The sequence below is a fragment of the Eulemur rufifrons genome, chromosome 28, assembly GCF_041146395.1.
Source record: "Eulemur rufifrons isolate Redbay chromosome 28, OSU_ERuf_1, whole genome shotgun sequence".
Classification (NCBI taxonomy): Eukaryota; Metazoa; Chordata; class Mammalia; order Primates; family Lemuridae; genus Eulemur; species Eulemur rufifrons.
The window spans coordinates 38453263-38475527 of NC_091010.1; the positions used below are offsets into that span (position 1 = coordinate 38453263).

At 35.9% G+C, this 22265-nt stretch overlaps 2 protein-coding genes across 2 annotated transcripts in view; both read left to right on the plus strand.

The window, feature by feature from the left end:
- Positions 1-22265, plus strand: part of STAMBPL1 (STAM binding protein like 1) — a 229168-nt gene that overhangs the window by 69035 nt on the left and 137868 nt on the right. The gene's annotated exons all lie outside the window — the stretch shown is intronic.
- Positions 457-17085, plus strand: LIPN (lipase family member N). The gene is made up of 9 exons (XM_069460171.1): positions 457-579; positions 1208-1325; positions 3393-3591; positions 5539-5648; positions 7913-8049; positions 9437-9583; positions 13022-13093; positions 13642-13713; positions 16852-17085. Exons 1-9 carry the CDS (start codon positions 457-459, stop codon positions 17083-17085), a joined length of 1212 nt encoding a protein of 403 aa, XP_069316272.1.

The following is a 22265-nucleotide window of genomic DNA, read 5'->3' on the forward strand; positions in this document are numbered from 1 at the left end:
ATGAGAAATAGTTACATCACTGGAAACTGATCATAAGCTTGTTTGTTTGGTTGAAACTTCATTTGTTCATTGTTCTTGTTTCCTTTATGGGATGCGGGGCTAGACTAGGGGATAACTCCACTTTTCACTTTGCCACGGTATGGAAACTTGTCCTCTGAACCCCTAGGTATTCTGGTAACTCACAGGTGAACAAAGACTTATAAGAATTGAACTTTGATTAAAATAAGATGAAAAAAAGCCCTTCATGTTTGATTAAATTCATTTCAAGAATTAGACTATGTCAAGATAATTTTTGTGTGAAAAAATAGAGTAGCAGTGCTCCAAGTTAGTTCACTGTATTTATTCCCTTTCATACATTATCAGCTTTCTTATGGTGTTATTCAAGCTTTCATTAGGGCACTATTTCATTAATCAACAATGACAGGTAAAATTAATCTACGGATATTAAATTTTTTTATGCCCAGCAGTTCTATGATGTGGCTGTTTTTAACAACAACCTGTTTGATTTGTGGAACTTTGAATGCTGGTAGATTCTTTGACTTGGAAAATGAAGTAAATCCTGAAGTGTGGATGAATATTGTAAGTACTAGAAAATTTCAAAGACCATCAAAGAAAGCAGGATTAATAGGTTGTGAGATCAAAGGTCCTATTATAACAGAAAATCTCTGATAAGAAAACATGTAAAATGTAGATGTTTTTAACATCTCTACAAGAGTCAAGCTAGGTAGATCTTCTCGTTTGGCTGAATAACTAATATTTTCTATTATAGTAATGAAAACAAGAATTGTGTTTTATATATGTATCACCTCCTCTTTTGAATTTATATTTTAAGAATATTAATTTGTATGATATATATGACTGCCTTCTACTATAGTAGAAGGTCTATAGTTTTGTTACCTTTAAACCAAGAGGGATCTCAAAAGACATTTGACTTGAGAATATAGCTTTGTCAGAAAGAATGGGTTAATGCTAAATTTTCTTCCTACACTCCAAAATATTTGCCAATAGTTTGAAAATCGTAGATATTTTCTAACATTCTACTTATTTTTTATCAAAACTTTATGTAGTAAATTAATTTCACAATTACCTGGGAGTATAGATTTCAGATAATTCACCCTAATAAGCACACACTAGATGCTTTCTTTTAGTTTCTTTTGGTATCCTGCAGAGAAAAAGTTCAGCTAATGCCTGTCTTTTCAATGGGCAGAGTGAAATCATTACCTACAATGGCTATCCCAGCGAAGAGTATGATGTCACCACTGCAGATGGGTACATACTACTTGTCAACAGAATCCCCTACGGGCAAAAACATGCTGGGAGCACAGGTACAAGACATGTCTCTCCTGAGAAGGAGGACTGCATGTGACAGAAATTTAGTGTTGGATATTCATCAAGAGTGTGACTGGTTTATCAAAATTGCTTTGATTTATTGCGTTAGTCTATAAGTGGTTAAAAGGGAACTGTATTCTTTTCCTGATAATTCTCTTAAAACAGGCAAGATAAAAATACAATGGGCAAGACTGATCTTGCTGACTACAACCAGACTTGCTTGTTAGGGTATAAATTGAAAGGTGGAGCCTACATTTGGCTAGCTCGTTACTGAGTTCTCATGTGGAAAATTGCCATGTCCCAGGAAAATGGGTCTCTTCACTGCTGGAAGGAGATTTGCTAGATTGCACGTCGTTGACTGTGGGGTACCTCAAAAACCTCTTCCCTGCTCCCACTAACATCAAGGGTCCTCCCTCTGCAGGATGAACAATCAAGTTAAATGACAGTAGCATTTCTGAAACTTTTTCCAGGGTTGAAAACCTTAACATCCACATACACTTTGACCTAAGAGTTTATGGAATGAAAGAACGTGGTATTCATAAGGCCTGAAATCTAGAATGAAGATCCAGCCATGCAAAAGCAGGGGAATGATATTCTTTAAAAGGGGAGATATAACCGCAAAGCCTCTGAGGAGGGAAATGTAAGAATAAACAAAATATCTGCAAAGTCTCAATGACAAATCATTTATTAGCAGCTGCTTATCATGTTCACTTCGTATCTTCTGTCCCACCATCCACATTCAGTAGCAGATAAAGTCATGTTGTTCGACATTCTCCCCTTCTAAGAAAGAAATTTGTAATTCAAGAGTTTGGAAAGGAAAAATGAGGGTGGAACATGGATAGCCTCACCATTTAAATTTTGGGATATCCAGTTAAATTTGAATGTTAGATCAACAACAATTATTTTTCATGTAAGTCTCATTTTAAGTTATATTAAAAAGGTATTCACTGTTTAGCTTAAATTCAAATTCCCTAGAGCATACTGTGTCTTTTTGTTTATTTTCGGTTTTATTTTTTGCTAAATCTGGTAATCCCAGGCATGGGGGAGAGGAAGCTGTGACATACAAATGGAGAAAATTTTATGGGAAAGATTTTGCTTAAGGAGAGGGAATTTTGGAAAAATTTGGAAATAAAAATCATTTAATATATATATTGTTCTATACACTTTAAATCAGTTAAACCTACCAGCAGCACCATGAGGTGGATACCATGAATAGTTACCATTTTACAGATGATGCCACTGAGGCACAACAGGTTATGTAACAGGCTGAAAGTCACACACATAGTAAATGACAGAACCAGAATTTAAATCCGGGAAGCCTGGCTCTAGAGCCTGTGCTCTTAGCCATTAAATTATGGTGTCTTTTCTGTACTTTCAACCCTGGTTCTTCTCATCTCTCTAAATACTCTCCCCCTTGGGAATCTGGGAGTTGGCAGAGGGATGTTGAGCTGATTATACTATTGTATAATCGTTCTCAAATGCTCTCCACTGAGCAGGGGCTGGGGATTTGGTTGGAAGTTGGTAAGAACTGATCAGTGTCCATTTACACTCACCTCCTCTTCCTACCTGGAAGATTTACAGGGACTCCAGTAACATGATAAATTCCACATCTTTGTAAGCCACACATGGGAGATATGTATGAATACACAGAGCAGAGCAGTTACAAGCACATGCTTTGACATGAAACAAAACCAGGTTTGAGTCTTTGCTTTGTAACTTTTTACCTGGGTGACCCTCTTGAAAAGTTACCTAACTACATTAAGGCTTGGTTTCCACATCTGTAAAATGAGGATTCTCAAAATAACAGCTACTTTATAGCGTTATTGTAAGAATTTAATAAGATTGTACATGTAAATCAGTCAGCATAGCACCAGGTACAAAGTATGTGCTCAAGAAACTGAAGTTATATGATTATAATGCTTTACACTAATGACAAGGCAGAGATGAATACCGGTTTTGCTTTTTACCTTGTGTGTGTGTGTATTTCTATGATGTTTCTGACATTATTTATCGTAAACATATCTCTCTCTCTCTCTTTCTCTCTCTTCATGCCCTGTCCCCAGGTCCCCGGCCAGTTGTGTACATGCAGCATGCCCTGTTTGGAGACAATGCCTACTGGCTTGAGAATTTTGCCAGTGGAAGCCTTGGATTCCTTCTAGCAGATGCAGGTTACGATGTATGGATGGGAAACAGTCGAGGGAATACTTGGTCAAGAAGACACAAAACACTCTCGGAGACTGAAGAGAAATTCTGGGCCTTTAGGTAAACTCTAGCTAAGGATTTAAGAGGAAAGTTGGAGGTAATTTTTTTTAAATATAATAATGTGAATGATAGTCATAATAATCTTTGACACTTGAAGTAACATAGCTCCTTATAGTTTCTGCCAACATCTCAAAGGAGAGAAACAGCAAGAAGTTTTGATTTTCACTGATTGTCCCACAGCAAATTATGCTGTTTTAACCAGATCATTTTAACATCTGATTCTAAGTATTTTAAATATGTCCCAAGTGATAGCTCAAGAAATTCCTATGACTAATGCATGCATTCATTCAGCCAATGTTTGAGTGCCTACTGTATGTACTGTCCTAGGCGCTGAACGTTCAAACAGTGAACACACCAAATCTCTGTCCTCACGAAGCTTATATTCATTTTAGTGATAATTTTACAAGTCTTTTCTCCTGGAAAGTCAATCAATTTTGCAAAGGTGATGTGTAGCAGTACTGTATTTATTTAGAGAAACTGTGGTTGAGATTTTACAGAATATTATTTTCAGGAAAACTCCAATATGACATTTCTAAAACCTTGTTAATGGGAAAGGAAGAAGAATCTTTTGATATGTTGACTGTCTTTTGTTTGTTTGTTTCCTTTTGAGACAGAGTCTCACTCTGTCACCCTGGCTAGAGTGCCATGGCATCAGCCTAGCTCATAGCAACCTCAAACTCCTGGGCTCAAATGATCCTCTGGCCTCAGCCTCCCGAGTAGCTGGGACTACAGGCATGTGTGACCATGCCTGGCTATTTTTTCTGTTTTTAGTTGCCTAGCTATTTTTTTCTATTTTTAGTAGAGATTGGGCCTTGTTCTTGCTCAGTCTGGTCTTGAGCTCCTGAGCTCAATGGATCCTCCCCTCTCGGCTTCCCAGAGTGCTAGGACTACAGGTGTGAGCCACCGCATCTGGCCCATGACAGTTTTTTTAATGAATGTGTTTTCTGCTGTTACCAGGAGACAGGGGGGTGCCTACAGTAGACTTTCTTTCTTTGAGCCTAAGCTCCCTGTTGTTTTGCAAGCCTCCTGCTAGAACAGAGTGTACATTCCTATCACATTAATAAAATATTCAGCAACTGAAAGGTTGAGAGGAAAGAAGGCATAGAACAAATTGGTAGAGTCAGAGCTCTCAGGCCAGGAGCGAGTGTCAGGAAATACTTTGTGGCACCAGTCCTTGACTGGGAGCTTGGAGCTTGCTTACTTTAAGGCATCACAACATTTTATCTTTTATACTTGGGAGAACCAATCTAGAGATTTCCCCACATGTTCTTTTAATAAAAAGGCCTCTGGCTCATAGGGTACCTGATTTGCCTAAATGTTACATAGGTCTTTTTGATCTCCTATATTAATGCTGGCTAAACCAATACTATAGGATATCAGTATATATTGAATATATATCCACATGGACAGAAATATTAATCATAGCAACATCGTATTGAGTGCCTACTGGCAGCCAGAGTCATTTCTTTCATACCATCCAACTCCTATAGCAGCCCTGTAAATCACAGAGCATTTAAGTAACTTATCAAAAGGTACTCAGCTGGTAAATGGTAGAATCATGATTTACAACAGTCCTTTTTCCAAAGATGGGTATTAAATGACCCTGAGAGTTGTGAAGTCCCACAGGGGAGTCAGAAGTAGAAGCATGCAAACTTCATAGGGAAAAGGAAGGCAAAGAGAAGGAAGAGAAGGGGTGAAGAGGAGGGATAATCAGGCTGAACTTCAGAAAGCATACACAAGTCTTGAAATTGTTCCTGTTACTAGGAAGAAAAATATATATTTGTAGGAAAAAAAAGCTACAGTAGACTACATTCAATTGGATAAATAATGAAATACACCCAGAAGAAAAAACCATGCAGAATTTTGTGTATAAAAGGAAGCAAGCAAGTGCTCTGAGCTTTCAACTTACGCTTCCAAGTATTTATAAGCCCCTGTTTTATTTTGCAGTTTTGATGAAATGGCCAAATATGATCTCCCAGGAATAATAGACTTCATTGTAAATAAAACTGGTCAGGAGAAGTTGTATTTTATTGGACATTCACTTGGTACTACAATAGGTATGTTTGTTTACAAGTATCAATGTTACTGGAGTCTTATGGGAGTCTACCTTAACATTGGAATAGAGGAACTACTATTTATAGTGCCGTTAATTCTCTGTCCTATGCTTGGAATAACCCTAAGCAGCTGTGAACCCACAATCCGGAGACTGTATATAAGGCAAACGTTTTCTCCATCTCTGGTAGCCATGGCATATTTGTAATGGTGATGTAATTTCCCAGGAATAACATGTGTCCCAAATCCTAAGAAGTAATTCTGAAGAGTTAATGTCTAGATTCCCTCTAAGCTGAATAAGTAAAGCCTAATGCTATGAAATATCCTTGAAGAATGATAAATACACATAAATCGTATCTTTCTCACAACCCAAATGGGATTTTAAAAAAATAAAAAGGGGGATATTATATGTATATTTGAACAAAACAAAAAGATATGGTTATATTTCCTTGTGGGTTGAAGCACAAAAGCTTACTACAATAAATCAGCTGGGCTTATCTATTTAACATAAGATTTAATATTTATGAAATAGCAATTAAATGTAAGCACTAGGTAGAAATTTTTTTAATTTTTGAAATTCACAATCAGCTTCTTAATGATCATCTAGATATTTTAGAAAGAAATCAATAATCTAGTTACAAATAAAAGTTTAAAGAGATCCATACTAACAAAAATTTGAATTTAGTATTGATATTCTACTAAAGTTTCTAATTTTAAGAGAATAAGTGATTATGAACACACAATATTTTAGATTGGGTAAAACTGTGCAAGAAATCAATATTCTTATAATATTTTCATTATCATCATCAACAAACATATATTGATTATACTTTATGTTGATAGGCATTTTAAAAGCTTGGAACAGACAGTGAACCTCAGAGAGTATATTATCCTAAAAGAATATCGGAGAGCTAACAGAAGATCAAAAGATGCCACTAGTAAACAAATAATTATACTATAATATCTAACACTTATTGAACATTCATTATGTATAGGGCTCCATGTTCAGGACCTTTCCCACAATATCTCCCTCTAATCTTCAGAACAACCCTACTAGTATTGTCTCCATCTCATAGAAGAGCAAACAGATTCAAACCAGGTTAGTCTGAGTCACTACTGGGGTATGTGAGCACTGTGGAGAAACTGTATAGAGAAGGAATGACCTGAGTTGGGTCTGGAAAAGTGGGTAAGACTTAGATATGCTCTGATCTACAAAGAAAACATGGAGAATTTGATCATCAGTGCTCTATGTTACATTTAGTGCACGACATATTTTAATAAGCACTATTTGCCCTTTGGACAGAGCAATTTTTGTTACGTGGGAAGGACCCACTGTTTGTAGGACATTTAGCAATTCAGGCCCCAGCCCACTAAATGTCAAAAGGGCTCTCCAGTCTGCGTGGCCACCAAAAAACTCACCTTCACGCATTTCCAGACAGTTTCTGGGGGGCAGTATTATGCCTGGTTCAAGTCTTTGCATCAGATACTCAGACAATTATTTCAGTTCCTCTGTTTCTGGCAGACAGTTTTAACATTTCAACAAGCATTTCAGGACACACACACACACACACACACGCACACACACTGCCGATCTCCACCCTTCTCCTCATAGGGCTGTAAAAGGGGGCAATGTCACTGTTCAAACAGCAGAACAAATGGAAACAACTGGTCCTTCCTGGGACCACAGTGGATCCAGGGAAAGCCCCTTCCTTCTTGGAAGTAAGGAAAAGTCTGGGAGGTTGGCAAGCAGCTAGCAAGCCACTGGGAGCAGTAAAATCTCATTCCCCTCTGAGAAAGAAAACCTGTGGAATAACTGCATGATACTATAGAAAGAAATTAATTTACCTCCTTTGAACTGATTATTTACTTCTGGAAGTTCTGTGACTCATTCTGGCCTCTCAGAGTTGGAGGTGAATGAGAATATTGCCAGCATTTACCCCATGCTTGGGAAGCGAAGCTGCCTTCAGTTCACCCAGCAGTAGCTGCTCTATCAGCCCACTCCTCACCTTTCCCCCGTCAGCTACTCCATTCCCCCCAACCCAGTTAAGCTGTCCTTCACTAGAATAAGAGAAGATTGGGGGCTTGGGAATAGAGAGGACTAAAGGCAGATTAACTTTGCAGAATAACTCAGAAGAATTTTCCAATTCATCCTCAAGATCATCACAATAGAAGGACAAAAATGACTAAGCAGAACCCCACTTTTATTAATAGAAACATTGCTTATGTATTTCTAATTTTTACAAGATTGTCTTGTCTCCTGTTTTCTCAGGGTTTGTAGCCTTTTCCACCATGCCTGAACTGGCACAAAGAATCAAAATGAATTTTGCCTTGGGTCCTGTGATCTCATTCAAATATCCCACAGGCATTTTTACCAATCTTTTTCTACTTCCAAATTCCATACTCAAGGTAGGCTCCTCCTTTTGACAAAATTTACCTGAGGATATACTTGTTCCCAAATGAGAGCTTGCTGTAATTTACTAAAGCTAGGATTCCAAAGCCCAAATGTCTTACAGCTCAAGTATTCAATATTTATTGTTTATTTTTCAAGAGTCAAAAAAGTGATTTGATTGTCAATTGTGGATTTGAAATTTTATCCATCAAAGAGTTGTTTTGGTCTTGTTTTTCTGTTTGCTTTTGTTTCTCTGCAAAGGTCATTGCCACAACGAGTGTAGTATTTTCACCAAGATTGCCCTTTGAGTTTGGGGTGATGGATAAAATAGATTTGGCCAAAATGAAGTCAAAGAGACCAGTTAGGATACCACAATAATTCATATGTAAGAAAATGAGGTCTCTATTTGAGGTGGAGTAGTAGGAATGGAAAAACTATTATTTTTTAACTAATACAAGAATTTCCATAGGGCCTAATGACTGGTTTGATACCAATTGTATTGTATTGTTTACTGTGAGCACAGTGATGTAACTTCCCTATTCAAGAACTTCCCTATTTCTGTTTTAAAAATGTGTTGTCATCAGTTAGTTTTGAATATTTTGTACATATGGGTGGGGTTGAGCAAACTAATTTGTGAAATTAAATTGAGAGGTGGATACACCTATCGGTAAATACACTGGTTTTGTATGTGTTGCTCTTCCTACATAGATCAGCTGTGAGACAAATAATGCTATTGTCTTCTCTGTTTCACAATTCCCACTGTCATCATTCCTGCCATGTTAAGTCCTATCCCCTGTTCCTCCCTGCTATCAGTTGTCCTCAGAAGCTCCAAGACCTTGCCAGAAATCCCTGCTGATGCATACTTTCCAAAGTCCTAGAAGTTTTAATATTGCTGCCTTCAGGACATCATTGTATCTTTTCTGTCCAGTGTCACCCTCCCTTTGATTCACCATTCTTTACTTTCCAACCTAAGAGCTGGCTAACCCGGGACAGTACTAGAAAGCCAATGCAATGTGCCCATGGCTAATGTGGAAAACTGTTTTCCCTTCCTATTCAGGGTAATATTTGACCTTAAAAAGAAACTATTCCACCTTTCTTACCAATAAATGAGAAATAAATATTGGCAATCACTTATTGGGCAGAATTCAGGGAAGCTTCACCATGGAGAAGTGAATTTGGGGTTGAGGGCTCTTATTGCAATCTCCTTATAAATAATGTTTAATGATCTTTCTCATGTGGAGATAGATTCCTAAAACACTTCTTCAGAATGATTTGGTCTCCTTGGCTGAAATAGCAAATATAAATACAAATGGATCCCCAAGTATGACTCATTCCTGGAATGAAGGGAATGTCAAGAGGTCTGAAAATGGTTCTTGAAAAGGTAATTATTGTTTACTTTTGCAGGCTTTTTTTGGTACCAAAGGTGTCCTTATAGAAGATAAGAAAAAAAAAATACCTTCTACCAAAATCTGCAACAATAAAATACTCTGGCTGATATGTAGTGAATTTTTGTCCTTATGGGCTGGATACAACAAGAAAAATATGAATATGGTATGTATAATAACTATGGGGCCATTTGATACCTCAAGAAATGTTAACTTTCCTTTGATTCATTTTGATATGTCTATTACACTGTATGAATTTATATGGTATTCCAAATGCTTAGAGGCAGATTTTTTTTTGCTATTTTTTAAAAAATATTTTATGGGTACATAATAGCTGTACATTTTTATGGGGTACATGTGATATTTTGATGCAAGCATACAATGTGTAATGATCGAATCAGAGTAATTGGGATATCCACCACCTCAAGCATTTATCTTTTTTTTGTGTTAGGAAGCTTCCAATTCCACTATTCTAGTTATTTTGAAATATACAATAAATTATTGTTACCTATAGTTGCTTTATTGTGCTATCAAACACTAGGTCTTATTTCTTCTATCTAACTATATTTTTGCATCCATTAACCAATCACCCTTTCCCCAATACTCTTACCAGCCTCTGGTAACCATCATTCTACTCTCTATCTCATGAGCTCAATTGTTTTCATTTTTACTGCCCACATATGAGTGAAAACTTGTGATATTTGTCTTTTTGTGCCTGGCTTATTTCACTTAAAATAATGTCTTCCAGTTCCATCCATGTTGTTACCAATGACAGGACTTCATTCTTTTTTATGATTGAATAATATTCTATTATGTATATGTACCACATTAACCATTTATCTGTTGATGGACATTTAGGTTGATTCCATATCTTGGCTATTGTGAATAGTGCTGTAATAAGCAAGAGAGTATGGCTATCTCTTCCATATGCTGATTTCCTTTCTTCTGGGTGTACATTCAGCAATGAGATTGCTGGGTCATACAGGAGTTCTATTTCAGTTTTTCAAAGAACCTCCACACTCTTCTCCATAGTGGATGCACTAATTTACATTCCACCAACAGTGTACGAGGGTTCTCCTTTCTCCACATCCTTGCCAGTGTCCATTATTGACTATCTTTTTGATAAAATCTTTTCTTAACAGGTGAGATGGTATCTCATTGTAGTTTTGATTTGCATTTTTCTGATGATTATGTTGAGCATTAGTTCATATACCTGTTGACCATGTGTATGTCTTCTTTTGAAAAATGTCTATTCAGATATTTTGCCCATTTTTAATAGAATTATTTTATTGTTTTTTGTTTTGGGGGTTCTTGTTTGTTTGGTTTTGTTTTTGCTGTTGAGTTGTTTGCACTCCTTATGTATTTTGGTTATTTATCCCTTGTCAGATGGGTAGACTGCAAATATGTTCACCCATTCAATATAATGTCTCTTTACTTTGTTGATTGTTTCCTTTGCTGTGCAGAAGCTTTTTAGCCTGATGTGATCCTATTGGTCCATTTTTGCTTTGATCGCCTGTGCTTTTAAGGTCTTACTTAAGAAATCTTTGCCTAGATCAATGTCCTGGAATATTTTCCCAATATTTTGTTCTAGTAGTTCCATAGTTTCAGGTCTTGGATTTAAGTCTTTAATCTATCTTTATTTTATTTTTTTATATGGTGAGAGATAGTGGTCTAGTTTTATTTTGCTGCATATGGGTATCCAGTTTTCTCAGCACCATATATTAAAGAGATTGTCCTTTCCCACGTTCTTGATGCCTTTGTTGAAAAAAAGTTTACTGTAAATGTATGGATTTATTTCTGGATTCTCTATTCTGTTCCAATGGTCTATGTGTCTGCTTTTATGCCAGTACCATGCTGCTTTGGCTACAGTAGCTTTGTAGTAGAATTTGAAGTCAGATAATATGTTGCCTCCAGCTTTGTTCTTTTTGCTCAGGATCTTATATTTAGAAAAACCTAAAGACTTCACCAAAAAACTATTAGAAGTGAAAAACTGAAAAACAAATTCAGTAAATTTGAAGGACACAGAATCAACATACAAAAATCAGTAGCATTTCTATATGCCAACAGTTAACAATCTAAAAATGAAACCAGGAAAGTAATACCATTTATAATAGCTACAAATAAAATAAAATACCTAGGAATAAACTTAACCACAGAAGTAAAAGGTCTCCACAATGAAAACTGTAAAACATTGATGAAAGAAATTGAAGAGGGCACACACAAAAAAAGAAGGCTATTCCATGTTCATGGATTGGAAAAATCAATATTGTTAAAATGTCCATACTACCCAAACAATGTAAAGATTATACAGATCTACAGATTTTTTTTTTTTTTTTTGAGACAAATCTTGCTCTGTTGCCCTGGCTAGAGAGCTAGAGTGCAATGGCATCATGATAGCTCATTGCAACCTCAGACTCCTGGGCTCAGGTGATCCTCCTGTCTCAGCCTCCTAAGGAGTTGGGACTACAGGGACATGCCACCACACCCAGCTAATTATGATATTTGTTTGTAGAGATTGGAGTCTCATGGTTGCTCAGGCTGGTCTTGAACTCCTGACCTCAAGTGATCCTCCTGCCTCAACCTCCCAGAGTGCTAGGATTACAGTCGTGAGCCACCAAGCCTGGCCAGATTCATAATATCCTAAGACATAGAATTATGATAACTATTCTATACCATTTTCATTTCTATAATGCTTACAAAGATTGAAGTAAGCTTTGGAAGGAACTGGCTTTTAGTTTTACTTTTGCAATATTTTATTTTATCCCCCCACAAGAGCTGGGCAAGTTGGTAGTATGATTTTTTGTATGTTCATTTAATAAATGAAAAAAACAGAAACTCAGAAATGTTAAATAACTTGACCAAAGTCATAAAGCTGATCATTAACAACATTAGGGCCTGAAATCCAGGTTTTCTGATCTGACCTGTGACCGTGCACATGGATGCACCTGCACACACCACCCCCTACACTCGCACATAGCACCTTTCCTAGTCACTTTGCTCTGTGGTGACTCTTACTGCTTTTTCTCCTTCAAAATAAGTAAATTTCTTCTAAGTGAAGTATCACAAGAATGGAAAAACAAAGACCACATGTATTTACAATTAAATTGGTACTAATCAATCAATATTTATGTACACATATGAAAGTAACATTCATTGGGGATCAGGCAGGTGGGAGGGGGGAAGAAGGGATGGGTGGTAAGTTCACACCTTATGGGTGTGGTGTGTGCTGTCTGGGGGATGGGTACACATGTAGATTTGACTTGGACAGTGCAAAGGCAATTTATGTGACCAAAGCAATTGTATCCCCCTATATTCTGAAATAAAAAATTAAATTAAATTTAAATTTAAAAAATAAGCAAACTATTCTACAGATTCAGAGCTGGTGCAAGTTTGCTCTCAAGCAACCCATCCCACTAGTGAGCCCATGGTTCACTCACATAAGTATCTGACATAAGTGCATATTTATCTAAATGATTCTGCCTCACCATTTTCAAAACCCCAGTATTTGTTTATTAATTCTAAGAATAATTTTTCTCTGCTTCTGAAAGGCATAGTTTATTTTATTAGGTGATTATTGCTGTAACATGGGTTTTATTTCCCTTAGAGTCGAATGGATGTGTACGTGTCACATGCTCCCACTGGTACATCCATGCAGAACATCCTGCATATAAAACAGGTAGAGTCTTGGTCTTGTGAAGCCATAGCAATCCTTATTTGCATTACATATAAGAGGACAGATTGACCCTGTGAAGAGGACTACCCTAAGAAGCTTAGCAGATTGCTTCCAGTTTGGCTTTCCTGCCGTCTTTATGGTTTGATTTCCCTGAATTTGAAGAGAAAAGATTTTACAGTACAGACCAAGTGCGTGACATAGATGAACTCCATCTTAGATCAGAGCTTATAAAATAGGCCCTGAACCGAAGCAAGAGGTGAAGAAGGGAAGCCTCAGGAGAGCTGAGACTTCCCCAGAAAGAAAAATAACTGGGATTTAACTTCCTTTCAATGAGTCTTGGTTATCCATTAGCTTTTCCTTCAAACCAAAAACAACCATTGCTTCTCTTTCTGTTGGACCCTACTTTTAATAATAGTAAAAAAGGTATTTCTATCTTTCTGGCCATCAGGAGTCTTATTTTCTTCCCAGTGTATAGTGTTTTTCTAAGATTTTCTATAAATTCTCATGATTCTTACCCAGATTATTATTTTTCTAAATGACCTTTATTTCAGCTTTACAGGTCTGATGAATTCAGAGCTTATGACTGGGGAAGTAAAGCCGAAAATATGCGTCACTACAATCAGGTGAGCTACTCAGAATGACCCCAGAATGGCGCTTTTGAGAAATTATAAGAAATTATTTGAGAGAGAAGAATCCTACCTGGAAATTGGTGGCATTGCACTGATAGAGCTTTTTAAAAAAAATTCTAATTTTAATCTGTATTTATTGCAGAAAATTTAGATATGAAAGAATCAAATACAAAGGAAATTTGTAATCCCTCCATCCAGAGATAATTAGATGTATTAATATTTTGGTGTATTTATTCCAGCTTTTCAGCATTATACTGCTTTTGTACAACTTTTAATCTTGCCATTTCATTTACAGCTATAGCAAGAGATAATAAATGTTACTGAGGGGCTTTTAACACAATTTTTAATGATGGCATAATAATTAAAATTGTTTCATAAAAAATCTTGAGAGAGTAAATGAATACATACTTTTTGATACCAACAAAAAAAATTAGAATTCCACATGAAAGTTAAAAAAAAGGATTGTCCAACATTGAAGACTTGGGTCTTAAGGTATCTTTTTCCATATAACTTTACACATCAAAATTTATAGACTCATTTAGCACTGTTCTTTTAATTAATCCTGTCACCACCTTCCTGTTCTCATAGTCAGGGAACTAGCTTCTAAGTATGAACTAAGCACATTAAATGTTTTCAATGTTTTCATAGACTAACATATTTTTGGTTATTTATTAGTGCAAACATAGATCAATTAAGTTGTTTCTGAGGATCAAAACAATCAATCAGACCAGTCAATTTCTCAGTAATGAACTGGATTGTTAGAGGAATGATTCTGCTAGCCCTTAAGACAACTATGGGGGCCAGACTATGTATATTTTCTTTTTTAAAAAAATGAGTTTAAGATGTGATTTACATAAAGTAAAATTTACTAATTTCATATGTCCAATTCAATGAGTTTTGACAAATATATTCATTTGTATAACCATAAATCTAGAAAGAACATTTCCATTACTCACAAAAGTTTTCTCCTGCCCCTCAGTCTATGTATATATACAAATGCATATATTTTCAAGGGCTTAGAAAAGATACAGAACATAGAAAACAATAAATGTTAAAGTGGTTACCTTCAGAGAGAGGAAGAAAGGAGAGAAGGGAAGTGGATAGACGTGAAGGAGTAAAGGACTCTCATTCTGGACTTTGTATATTTTTGGTTCCTTCCATCATTTTTAATGAACATGTTATATTTATATATTGTTTACATTCATAAGAAAATGAAACAACACACACACACACACTATACAGATAAGACCATTATGGTCAAATTCTAAAGCATGTGAGTGTCGATGTCCTTAGAAGTTAGCAGTGGTTAGCTGGTCCTTCCTGCTCTAGGCCAATTCTGGATTTTTGTTTGTTTATTTGAGATTTAAGGTCATTTAAAGTCAGTTTTTATTACATTCCCCAGAGAAATTAATCTCAATAGTTTGCCCTTTCCTCAAATTCCCAGTGCCATCTCTGCTCCCACTCTATGTTTCATTGAGTATAAAAGGATTAACCCGTGTAGTCCATGAGTAGAATTTTCTGTTTTGTTCACCAGTGTTTTCTCACCTGGAAGAGTACCTGGCACTCACTGGACCTTCAATACCTATTTGTTGCATGAATGAAATTTCTTAACTTTCTTCTTATCTACCTCAAAATGTCTCTGTCTTCTTTCTTCTATCAGAAAATGAAGGTCCTCTTACTTTCCAAGTTATCCCAGTCCCATACCCTTGACCCCATCTCTTATCTTCCCCTCCTCCTGGCTCCTTATCCTGTTCCTTATGACAAATGAGCAAACAAAACTTCCCTCAACCCATCTGTTCTATCAAGTCATCATTCCATCACTCAGTTCTTATCAACATTTTTTAATATTTAAAAGGGCTTCCTCCACTCACTCTTGAACCTTAGAAAATGTAGGTTTGGTCTTCATCATTCTATTATGGCTACTCTATTTAATAAAGTCACCCATGGACTTTAATTGCTAAATTCAGTGATCTATTCTCAGCTTTCAAAATGTGTTATGTTAGTTACCACAATCTTCTTGCAACTCACTCCCCTAACTTGAACTTCCATGATGCAGTGATCTCTGATTTTTCCTTCCTTTTGTGATTGCTCCCCTTGTCCCCTGCACTTGCTACTCTTTCTCCCACCACTCTCAAATGGTCAGCATTCCCCCAGGATTCTTCCTAACTCTCTCTTTTTTCCTTGGAGAATTTATTATTTTTTTTGTATCACATTTTTTATTTATTTTTATTTTTTTTATTTCAGCTTATTATGGGGGTACAAAAGTTCAGGTTATATATATTGCCCATGCCCCCCCATCCCCCCAAGTCAGAGCTTCAAGCATGTCCATTCCCCAGACAGTGCGCATCGCACTCATCATGCAGGTATACACCCATCCCCTCCCCCCACCCTACCCCGTCTGTCCGATACCCAAGCCTCCCTGGGCAGCTCCTTGGAGAATTTAGATATCCCCATAGATTCAAGATGGACCATCCATAGTTTGTCTAGATTTTTTCCAGGACTTATCTCCAACCTACCCCTTTTTCGTTTACCCTATTAGCTGATGTCTTCACAGCTGTTCTAAGACAGAGCTCTGAGAAATGACCCTGCCTTGTCCCCAAAACTTCTGAAAGCTGTCTAAATTCCTTAGCTTTACATTCAGACCTTGACTGTCTGCCTCTAACTTTATAGTCTACTATATTCCTTTACATGTTTTGTTCTCCAGGTACATTGGGAAGCTTGCCATTCCTGATCATGTCCTGTGTACTCTTCCTGCTTCCTGGGAAGCCCACCCACACCCATCTCTGCCTGTCAAAATCCAACTATCTCTCAAGAGTCATTTCAAATAACTCCTTTTTTTAAATGAAATCCCTGGGTGAAAATAATTTTTTCTGTGTCTTCCATTTTACTTTTGGAGTGTTTTATGGCATTTAACATGCCCTACTTTGTATACAAATGTTTATTTATCTATCTTGCTTTGCTCTCTCTTTTGCAAACATCTTGAAGGTAGGGACCATTGCATGCTTTCTTCCCTAGGTACCTGATAGAGCTATGGTCATAGCAGATACTCTTTTAGCAGCCTTTCTACTTATTTGAATTCAGTTGTTGCTATGAGGAGCTACCTCTTACAAATTCCTTCTTTCTCTCCCACAGAGTCGTCCCCCACTATATGACTTGTCTGCCATGAAAGTGCCTACTGCTATTTGGGCTGGTGGACAAGACGTCCTTGTAACGCCTCAGGATGTGGCCAGGATACTTCCCCAAATCAGGAATCTTCGTTACTTTAAACTATTCCCCGATTGGAACCACTTTGATTTTGTCTGGGGCCTCGACGCCCCTCGACGGATGTACAGTGAAATCATAGCTTTAATGAAGGCTTATCCCTAAATGCAATGCACTTACTTTTCAGTTAAAAGTTGCTTCCAAGCCCATAAGAGGCTTCAGGAAAAATACTAATCGACAGTGAGGTTGGCCCTCAGCACCCTTGTTGCTGTCGCTGAGGTGTTCCCTTATCTCAGCATTCCAACTAGGAATTATTTGAACTGTGCTGCTCTTTCTCTAAGAAATGTCTGTATCTGAAATCTTAGAATCTCATCCCTTGCATCAAGGCTAGGCCCTCTTTTTAATCCATGTGATCTAGCAAATGCTTCTCTGATAAATGTACAATTAGGAGACTAGTAAAAAGGACATTTTCTTTCATATTCCTATATGCATCTATCAGCTTCATATAAACAACATCCCCTCCACATCCTCTTTTTCAAAGGATTGAGTATAAGCATGGGAGTGCTAGCCTAGAGAGAAAGACTTTGTCAAGGTGGACATCTTAGGAATATATTTGGGGGGCTGGGACCTTGTGGCTTATCTAAAATCACAATTAGGCCAATAGTCATCATGGTCCTCTATAAACAAGCCATAACATTAGCCCTGGCCCACCTCAACAGACCTGAAAAAAAACAGCAGAATGGAAAACTAGTAAAATTTAAATATTTCAGGAATTTGTTTCACTGTTGCAAGCTAGGAAAAAAAAAAGACAAAATTAGGAAAGACTAGGATAAGCTGAATTATCAATTATTAAAATTATTCACTATAGGCCACTGCCTTTGAAACAAAGTTAAATTAATAAAGCTGTCTGATAATAGTGTATGAGAGCTCATTGACAGAAGGCAATAGTCTTAAGTCATAATATGTGAGAAATAATTCCCTCTTGTTTTGTTCTAAAGAGAAATTAAACTGATCTGCTATTATGACTTCATTGTTAAAGCAGAATTTATACTACTGTATTTGTACTCAAGTAACATTTAAAGCAGCTCCCAGAAAGCTTAATTTAAAACCAGCAAGGAAGGCACTAGGAATAGCCAAATTCTTACTTTATTCCAGTCTCTAAAAGATGCCAGATATTGATTCCAGGTTTTAATACAGATTTCAAAGAGTAGCATGAAGTTTTACTGTCAGTTCCTGTATTCCTGAATGGTGTAAACGTGGAAAAGTCCTTTACCTTCTATGAAGATATTATTAATAAAAAGACTGTGTATGATCTTCAGGGAATCATAAATATGTGATTCACATACATACCTTCAATAGTTTGTTTTAATTTAAATCAAGTACATGTAATTGCATGTAGGTCTAATGTCTTTGGGATGTTGTATACATAATCATTCTTCAATAAATAATCCATAATTTATCATTCTTAATTTTTAGTTTTAGTGTCTTTAAAATGGGTTGTCTTTATAAACACTGGAGAATCAATTTTAAATGCAAACCTTCTATATTTTTGTAATGTTTATTTACAAAGATTAGACTAAGTTGGTCACAAATTTTAGCAACTAAGTTTTATTGAGGTTTTCAAAGAGTACAGTGTAGTTTTCATACAAGCAATATGTTCTTCTAGTCATATTTATCAAATTACCCAAAATCAATTAAATAAGTTAACTATTACAATAAATAAAATGGGCATAAATAGGTTCAAAAACAAATATCTAATTCTTAGTAAGCATATAATTCAACTGGAAAGAAAGATGTGGCTATTCAAAATTAGCCTACTAGCTATGAACATTTAAGAGACATTGGACATCAATTAATACGTTTTACAGCAACAAAGGACGGCATTGGTTAACATAGGAATCTGCTGAAGTGGAGGTCAGGTTAGAGAGCTCCCATGGAATTTGTTATTCAGTTATCGCTACAACTCTGCAGTGTAAAAGCCAATCAGTTCAAAGAGCATGTAGAATTTTAGTTTTCAGATGAAAATATTTTTAACTTTGCTAGGTAACATAAAATCCCACCTCTGACATTCATTTCTTTGAAACATGCAACCGTTTTAGAAACAGAGAAGATGGATAAACACAATAATATGTCTGCTGATGTTGAAACCATGCTTGTGACCACTGATAGCAATGACTTTTGTATGGCATTCACAAACAGGTTAATTTTCTAGTGGAAAGGATCAAGCAAAGTTTGCTACTCTCCCTAAACTAGATTCAACATCCGTGGTGCCAGGTCTTCTGTAAGAGTTAAAGAATGGGAAGTTGCTGCTGTGTTCTTCCTAAAATAGGAGAAATGGTGGTAAATGATGATAATCTCTTGAGGACAGTTACCGTCTGATCTCAGACACAGTGTAATCAGTAAGGTAAAACCTTTGCACCTCAGTGTGGTTTGTAATCTGTTTAGGGGTTTCCATTTGAAGATAGTAAATAGAACTTTATTAATGTAATACTGTCATAAAAAGAACTCTCCCAGTTCACACTTGGAATAATTAGCAATGTATTATTTCTATATATAAACCCACAAAGATTTGGGGGTCTATTTTCTATGGAATCCTACCATATCATAATTTCTTGTAAACTTATTTTTCCTCTTCCCCCGGTAGATAAGATCCCAGAGGACAGCAACAATGGGTAAGCATAGTTTCAGGGCGCACATATTCTCAGCTTGCACATAGCTGGTACTCACAAATTATGTTCGTGGAAAAAAGTGTTGAAGAACAAAATTAATTATTTAATGGACTCCTGATATTTAAAAGTTTATTGAATGAGAAGTAAGAATGGCTTCAGTAGCAGAAAATCCACTAGTTTCAATAGCTGTTCTAAGCACAGCACTTAAAGCAGACTGACTATAAAAGTTCACAGAGATGTACAATAGAGTTTCTTTTCCAAGCTAATTGCATTAGTGTAATTTATGCTTAGAGACATCTTTGCATGGGGCCAGCTATAGGTCATTATAAACAATGAGGTAGATTGGGCAAGAAATAAATAAATTGTTACTCTATATTTGGTATATAAATCTAGTTAAATTATAATTTTTAGTGCATAGCATGAAGTATAGATATCTGACACTTCAAAGGACAGTCGAGATTCCTTTGTGGCCCTACATGGAAACCTCCATTTTATTTTTATTTGTATGGTTTGCCAGAGCAAACTATGGAATTGAGAAAAGGGCCTATAACTTCTTTATGAAAGTTTCTTGACTATCCTGGGCATATACTAGACATTCCTACCTCTTTAGGTATTTTCAACATCAGAAGTCTAGGAAAGTCCCCTTCAATTCTTCTAGGCAAGCAATCTCCTCTTATAATCTTTCCTCTGGCTATAGGGGTAAATGGTCAATTGTACTCATAATAGAATAAATGGATAAAATCATCCTCACTGCAGCAAAAATAAATTGTATGGCATCTATAGATTAATTTTCTTTGAAGTGTTTGAATATTCCACGAAAACTGACAAATGGAAGCATAATCAATGATTAAGTTAGAGATGGAAGCAGAGACCAGGCTAGTGTCTAAATGTTAAGGTTTCTTCCTTCATCCTAAAAGTAATGGGAGGCTACCAGAGGATTTTACCTAAATAAAACCCAACCATTTTTGGAAATATCACTTTGACTGCTGCTTAGAAAATGGATTGGAAGTGACCAACACAGGATTCTGGGCAAATTTGTAAATCTGATCAAGTCATCTGATGCCAGGTTATCTCTTCCTGCTGTGTTCTCCAAAAAAGATGACCCTTGGAAAATCTGGAATCAGCTCTATAATGCTGTCCTGCCCTGCTGGTAAATCTACAAGCTTCTGGCTCCTGGAGCCATTTTTCCCTCAAAAGTAGTATTCCTCAATTTAGTGTATATGCATCGGTAGGGAATAGTAACCTCTATGAAAACTATGTGGTAATATGGAAAAATACCTATGATACAATGTGATGTGAAGACAAGAAAATAAAACTGGTAGAACTAAATGATTGTAAATATATACAAGCATTAAAACAATTATATAACTTTATAAAATATTTGTGTATAATAAAAACTGAAGTAATATAAAAATAAAATTAGTTGTGTCAGGATAGTAACATGATAAGAGATTTGTTTTATACTTTTTAATTTTATGTAATAATGATATAATTGTTACAACAGATGAAGAAGATAATTAAAATATTAATTTTAGGTACACATGAAATCAAATGTAATCCATGCATTTTCTTGGCTGAATTATGCATATGAATCATTTATTTATAATATAAGTACCCTTTAAGAAAAAAAATCTTCCAAATAATGAAGACTTTGTACTAGGAAAAAGCAATTTATACATGCTTGCTGTGTCACAAGGCAGTTCTGATATCTGACTGCCTGAAAAGGGCCAATTGACAATTACAAAACAATTCTCTTTGACTTGAAATTGTGATAAATAATATCTAATTAAGAAATACAAAAAAATCAATTAGTAATTAAATATTAAGTACATAGTACAGTACAGTGGGGGACAGTGTTCTTTCCATTAAATGGGGCTGGACCAATTGGATATACATATTTTTAAAAATTATACATGACTTCCTACCTCACAATGTATACAGAAATCAAAGATTGTAAGTCTAAATTCAAATGGTAAAATGACACTTTTGGAAGATAACATAGGCAATTATTCTCATAACTTGGGATTTAAAAAAAGTCTTGAATAGGTCACAGAAATAAAAATTAATAAATTGGACTACATTAAAATCAAGAGCTTCTGTTTATCAAAAGAATGATTGGGAGAGTAAAATGCAAGCCATAGAATGGAAGTAGCATGTGTATCCAGAAAACTAACATGCATAATGTAAAATAATTCATTTGAATTGATTTTTAAAAAGAGAGTCAACATAATATTAATAGAAAATGGAAGAAATATTTGCAAAAGGGAGGATAGTCTAATGGACAATAAACATGAAAAGTACCAAACCTTATTAATAATCAGAAAGATGTAAATTTAAACTACAATGTGATATCATCACATACACATCAGAATTGATAAAATTATCTCCTGTTGATCCAGAAATCAACAAATGTAAGTTAGTGCAAGCACTTTGGATTGTATCTCTGGAAGAATCTACTAAAAGTGAATGCATCTATACAGTAAGACCCTGCAATTTTATTCCTAGGTTTACATGGAACAGAAATGAAAGTGAATGTTCACCAAAAGATTTGTAGAAAAGTATGCATAGCATCTTTATTCACTATTGTCCAAACTGGAAACAACTCAGATGTGCAACAACAGCAAAATGCGTAAATAAAATATGGTATATTCATGCAATGGCATACAAAACAGCCAC

What these genes read in the sequence shown, in the direction of transcription:
- LIPN (XM_069460171.1), top strand. Translation starts at nt 457, where the DNA reads ATGCCCAGCAGTTCTATGATGTGGCTGTTTTTAACAACAACCTGTTTG. An exon ending in GAGAAATTCTGGGCCTTTAG is followed by an intron (nt 3,592 to 5,538) that starts GTAAACTCTAGC and finishes TTTATTTTGCAG; the next exon opens with TTTTGATGAAATGGCCAAAT. An exon ending in TTCACTTGGTACTACAATAG is followed by an intron (nt 5,649 to 7,912) that starts GTATGTTTGTTT and finishes CTGTTTTCTCAG; the next exon opens with GGTTTGTAGCCTTTTCCACC.